The 6,623-nt window shown below is 41.5% G+C and overlaps 1 protein-coding gene across 1 annotated transcript; it reads right to left on the bottom strand.

The window, feature by feature from the left end:
* Positions 1-4,294: 4,294 nt before the first annotated feature.
* On the bottom strand, positions 4,295-6,394 carry LOC102418183 (GTPase IMAP family member 5-like; the record flags this gene model as incomplete). The annotated part of the gene is made up of 3 exons (XM_023764538.1): positions 6,352-6,394; positions 6,112-6,228; positions 4,295-5,124 (listed from the first exon to the last, which is right to left on the bottom strand). Coding segments are annotated over exons 1-3 (990 nt in total), but the record flags the coding sequence as incomplete, so codon positions are not given.
* Positions 6,395-6,623: the final 229 nt, after the last annotated feature.

The following is a 6,623-nucleotide window of genomic DNA, read 5'->3' as shown; positions in this document are numbered from 1 at the left end:
GTGGCTTTCTGTCTCTTTCTGGTCTTCAGGACCCTGCAACAGCTTCATAAAGAGGCCAGGATCAGCCTGATTGATGGTGAGGGACACGAGGCCCAGTTATCCCTGTTACCCTAGCCTGCCCTAGAGCCTGCTAACTACCAGACATGTCCATGGGTGATCCAATTCAAAATTACCCAGTTGCTGGATCTTGAGAGTATCATACTCAGCACAAATATCTGATGAAAAAGGACAAGAACCATATAATTTCACTCATACTTGGGACATAAAATAGAAATCAATCAGCCATCAAACAAAACAAATAAACTCATAGCCTTGGACAGGATTGCTGAATGGTTAGAGCATCATCCAAAACACCAAAGGGTCACAGGTTAAATTCTTTGTCAAGGGCGCATACCTGGATGCGAGGCTTGACCCCTGCCCTTGGCAGGGCGCCTATGAGAGGCAATCAATCAATGTGCCTCTCTCACATCAATGCGTCTCTCTCTCTCTCTCTCTCTCTCTCTCTCTCTCTCTCTCTCTCTCCCTCTCCCTCTCCCTCTCCCTCTCCCTCTCCCTCTCTCTTCTTCTCTCTTTCTCCTCTCTCCCCCTCTCTTCCCCTCCCTTTCCCTTCTACTCTCTAAAAAATCAATGAAAAAAAATTGGGGGGTGAAAATTAACCAAAAACTAACAAACTAACTAACTAACTAACTAACTAAGTAACTAACTAAAAAACAGACACAGACAAAGTATGGTGGTTACCAGTGGAAAATGGGCATGGGGAAAGGCTGAAGAGAGTAAAGAGTCAAATATATGATGACGGAATGAGACAAGGCTTTGGGTGGCGAGCATACAATGCAATACACAGATGATGTATTTTACATTTGTACATCTGAAACTCATATAATATTATTAACCAAAGTCACCCCAATAAATTTAACCTGTGATGATGGTAGGACCATCTGCATCTTGTATTTCCACTATTACCTGGGGACAAGACAAGCACAATGCTGAAAGAGTGGTTCTCAATAAATATCTGTTAAATAAAGAAATTGATCAAAACCACTCTGATTCTTGCTTTCTCTTTGATCTTTATGTCCAGCCTACATCTGTGGAAAATATTATCCTTTCCTTATTCATCAATGTTTAGTGTCACAGAAACAAATTATTACTTTTTTGTTGTTGTTAATATTCACCTCAGGATATTATTTTATTGATTTTTTTAGAGAGAGTGGAAGAGTAGAGTGGAGAGAGGAAAGGAGAGAGAGAGAGAGAGAGAGAGAGAGAGAGAGAGAGAGAGAGAGGTGAGAGACACATTCATTGGTTGCCTCCTACATGAGCCCTAACTGGAGCAGGGGATCTAATCTGCAACCCAGGCATGTGTCCTTGACTGGGAATCAAACCCCACAACTCTTTGGTGCATGGGCTGACACTCTAACCACTTAGCATGGGTCAGAGCCAAACTGACATTTTAAATATTTCTTTTCTCCTTGCTCTCTAGAACTGTTGGCAATGGGGAAAGCCACTTGAATAACTCCTATTGGAGCAGACTTTGACTGGGACAGGTTGAACATGCTAATTGTTAAAAACTGGCTCACCTGATGGGAAGCCATCAAATACAAACTTGAATCACTATTAAACAGACAGACACTCCTTTTGAAAGAAGAGTTATGTTTTTATACTTTAAGGATAGGGAGTAGAAGAAAACAGCTTCTTATCAGCTAAGAAGAGAAATGTTTACAGTTCAGCTTTGTCCACAGAGTTGATGTTGGTGATGGGTCTTCAGACGGATAACATGCTGAGTTGTGCTTCTTACACTTCCCAGTGCTCTTCACCCACCAGCTTCCACAGAGCTAGTTCTGTCTGCTCACCCAACTCCATCCCTGAAAGATTCTAGTTTATTTATAAATTATATAAATGGTGAAAGCAGTAATTTATTTATATAAATATCCTCTGAGCAACAATACCTGAAAGAATTGCTATTTTGTAGGGCTCACTTTTTAAAATAGATTACAACCCCAAATCAAACAGGAAACAGAAAGAATGATAAATCTACACAGAGCCCAACCAATATGGCTCAGTGTCAACATATGAACTAGGAGGTCACGGTTCGATTTCTAGTCAGGGCACATGCCTGGGTTATAGGCTAGATCCCCAATAGGGGCCTACGGGAGGCAGCCAATCAATGATTCTCTCTCATCATTGATGTTTCTCTCTCTCCCTATCCCTTTCTCTCTGAAATTATATATATATATATATATATATATATATATATATATATATATATATATAGGCTATGCTGAGATCAAGTTTGCCAGGAGGTTTAAGATATATATTCAGGGGAGAAGGGGAAAGGACCCCTCAACACCAAACCCCACATTTCCCTGCCTCTCCCCACAACATACACACAAATACCCATCTTACTTTACCTGGAAATTCTGGGGGTCTTTTTTCTAAATATGAAGTCAATGCTAAGCTGAGGGTATTGTGGAAGAGGAGGAAAGAGGAAGTTAGGGGAGAAGCTGCACAATCTTGCTCATGTAAGCGACAGGACCACCTTACTATCTATAACAATTTTCTGCCTTTGTTGACCTTCCTCCAGACTTGGTGCTGGTGGATTCCATCATTGGTGCACATATTTGGCCCTTTCACACATACTCAGGCCAGTAGAGCCAGTAGAAAACTGGATTGTTTTGTAGTTCCAAACACATAGCCCAGGATCGGTCAGTCAGGTCCTGAGATTGGCCTAACCAGAGTTCCTCCCAATAGGCCCAGAGCTAACACACCCGATTGTGAGCTTTAGAACATATCAGAGCATCACCCAATGATCTCACAAGCAATGCACCCAGATGGAGATCTTGGTAAGCACCAGACCCTGATGGGGAAATTCTGCTTTATTGGGTCAGACCCTTCATAGCAGCTTTACACTGTGGTTGATGTTTATCCTCATAGTCAGCCAGCATGAGGGTCAATTCCACCCATGGATGGGCCAACAGCAATCAAGACTCAGCTACAATAAGACAACTCACTTATTTCACACATGGAACATTCCTGGGAACCTAGCTCAAGTGGTCAGGGAGACTGTGCCACTGAACCACACAGGATACCTACTATGTAAGGTCAGCATACCAAGACTGGGAGACATAGCAGATCTGCCTAATACACATACACAAATATAGAGAGGCAGCCAAAGTGAAGAGACAAAGAAACAAGCTCCAAACAAAAGAACAGAAGAAATCACTAGAAAAAGAAGTAAATGAAATGGAGGCAAGCCATTTACCTGATACAAAGTTCAAAACAATGGTTGTAAGAATGATCACAGAACTTAGTGAGAACTTAAATGGAGAGATAGCAAACATAAAAAAGATATAGAAACTATAAATAAGAACCAGTCAGAAATGAAGAATACAATATCTATAATGAAGAATACACTAGAAGGAATCAACAGGAGATTTGGTGAGGCAAATAATCAAATCAGCAATTTAGAAGACAAGGTCACGTAAAACATTCAATCAAAGCAGCAAAAAGAAGAAATAATTTTTTAAAGTGAGAATAATTTTAGGTATTTCTGGAACAATATGAAGCATACAAACATTCCCATCATAATGATACCAGAAGGAGAAAAGAGAGAGCAAAACACTGTTAACCTATTTTTAAAAATAATGACTGAAATCTTTCCTAATCTGGTGAAGAAAAATGACACACACGCCCAGGGAGTGCAAAGAGTCCTTAACAAAATGAACCCAAAAAAACCACACCAATGTGCATGATCATTTAAATGGCAAAGCCTAGAAACCAAAAGTGAATCTTAAAAATAACAACAGAAAGACAATTACTTATAAGGAAGCTCCCATAACACTGCCAGTTAATTTCTCAATAGAAACTTTGAAGGCCCGAAGAGATTGGTGTGAAATATGCAAAGTCATGAAAAGTAAGGACCTAAAAGCAAGATTACTCTACATAGAAAGTTCATCATTTAAAATTGATGGAGAGATAAAAGGCTTACCAGGCAAGAAAAAGCTTAAGGAGATCATCACCACCAAACCAATATTACAAGAAGTTTTTAAGGAACTTCTCTAAGAAGAAGTAACAATTTTTAAAAAGCAACATAGGTATAAACTTTTTTAACGTAAATAAATAAATACTTATCAATTATTAATTTAAATATAAATGGATGAAATGCTCCAATCAAAGGGCATAGGGTAGCTGAATAGATGAGAAAACAAGATAGATATATATGCTGTATACAAAACACTCCCCACAGAATGAAGGGCACACAGAGACTGAAAGTGAAGAGATGGAAAAGATATTTCATGAAAATTAAAATTAAAAAAAGAAGCTGAAGTAGCATACTTATATCAGACAACATATAATTTTTGACTCTGTGGAGTGCTTTGGATGCCCAGTGACTCCCAGTAACTTTCAGGTCTTGTTTTTGCTTTTCAATGTGTGCTTGAACTTTGGCCAGGTACTCTTCTGGGGTGCTGTCCCCGTCTCTCCGGAACATCTCTGCATCATGGAAGAGGTCATTTGTGTAGAAGCTACTCTGGTTATCCCTCTCCAACTTCCCCACCACAGCCATCAGCTTCTCTAGCTGCTCCCTCTGCTCCTCCCCAGTAGCCTGGTTGTTGAGGCCACAGTACCTCTTCCCACACTCCTGGATCAAGCTCCTCAGGCTGTGGTTGTCTGTGTTGCCTACATACTCATCCAAGGACCCATCCTCTAAGTCCTCCTTGTGGGTGAAGATGACCACCACATGTTTCATGGCTCCTTCCCCAAAGACCTCCTTCACCCTCCTCACTGCCACCGTGTCCTGGGCAGTGAAGTGTCCCAGCTGCGTCACCAGCAGAAGCACATGGGGCCCTGGGGCTGAGAGTAGGTAGCAGTGTCCAATATCGTCGTACATTTCTTGGTCCTGGGCCTTGGCCTCAAAGATGGAGGGTGTGTCAACCACCAAGATGTTCCTTCCATTCCACATGCCTTTGGCCACCTTGCACTTCCTTGTCACAGCCTGGGCCGCCAGCCTGGACTCAAACACAGGTTGACAAAGGATGCTATTCCCAGTGGCACTTTTTCCGCAACCAGATTTGCCCACCAGAATGAGCCTCAGTGAGGAAGATGATACAAACTGGGTATCTTCTACACTGCCTGAAAAGAAAAAAAATTGTGTGTCTTATTAAGCTAGTGCTGCTCCTGTTTTTCAGTCATGGACCCTCATGTATCTCATTAAAGCTGTGGACCTCCCTCCCAGGAAACTGTCATATCTAAATACATACAAAAGTTTCCGACAACTTTAGGAGGTTCTAAGATCATAGGAAGTCTACATAGGAAGCTCACATTGGACCCACAGCCAACAGTAAGAACTGCTACACTGAGGAGGTTGCTCCAAGTCCTTCATTAAGACCAAGGAAGATAGTTTTCTGAAAGAAAAGTAGTCCCTGTGTTTCTCCAGGGATGGTGCCTGGCCCAGTTTCATGTTAAATAAACGTGAGTTTAGAAGGATGCAAAGAATGAGAAGTCACACATGGGAAAATATTACCACCTCTTTTCACTCACAAATAACCAGGAACACTTGTGTAGAAGTGCTCAACATATTCACCTAAACCTTGGGAGAAAAGTAAGAGTCAGCTGTGACCTTCCACCAAGGACCAGCTGAGGTCTCTGGGTCTCTGTTCTTTGGGTGGGGAGTTCTCTGCTTGAAATTGAGACAATAGAAAGGTCATAGTTACTGTCAAAGGCAAAGCCTGAGAGATGACTCAGGATGGGTGGCTGAAGAGGATAGAAGTTAAGACCGTTAGTAGTACATGTGATGGAAAGGTCACCTACTTGGCTGATTGAATTGCAGGAAGTTAACAAAAGTGATATTGGAGAGGGTGACACTGAGCCAGGAGCTAAAACTTTCAAGGGACCAAGAAGGGTGAGAACCAGGGAGTTCAAGAGTTCTATGAGCCCAAATGGATTCCAAGTTCATTGCAGTGTCCTAAAATGTGTTATTTTATTTCTTCTACTCTGTGTTGGTTCTTCCTTTTCTGTAGTGTTCTGGGGTGTTTTATAGCATGCATGATTAGCAAATCTTTCTGGGAGATATTTCCATTTTCTGCTCAAAGTGGACAAGGAAAGCGAAAATTTACTCACAATTCATTTCAAAACCCTGCAACTTCTGACTTGAAGTTTCATTTCCACATTTCCCACACCTCATGTGCATGGAGAGCATTATACTGAAGGAGTCAGGTGGAGGTGGAGGTGAAGATGCTGGGGAAGGTAAAGAAGAAATGAGCACTGACATTTTCTTCTTCAGTGTAAAATCACTGGGTTTCTGTCACTGTGTTTGAGGTGAGGAAACGGTGCCTCTTGAGAACTTGGAGGCTTTCTTACCTTCAGCCTTAGCTCCATAACTGCTCTTTGGAAGTTCTTCCATCCTCTTCTGGAATAAAAACAGGAAAATAATAAAAAGTAATTGTCCACATGGAGTTGGTAAGGTCCTAGGTCACCTCCAGTTCAGACTCCTAAGAACAATTCTCCACTGAGGAACCATTTCCATTGCTAATTTCCTAACTCACATTATGCCCTCAAAAGTCTATAAATAACTTGAAATGAACCTGGTGATGCTAACACAATGCACTGTGAACACAATGCTTGGTCCCCTT

Source organism: Myotis lucifugus, unplaced genomic scaffold (assembly GCF_000147115.1).
Source record: "Myotis lucifugus unplaced genomic scaffold, Myoluc2.0 scaffold_336, whole genome shotgun sequence".
NCBI lineage: Eukaryota > Metazoa > Chordata > Mammalia > Chiroptera > Vespertilionidae > Myotis > Myotis lucifugus.
Note: the sequence above shows the minus strand (reverse complement) of the source record. Positions and strands in the feature narration are given on the sequence as shown.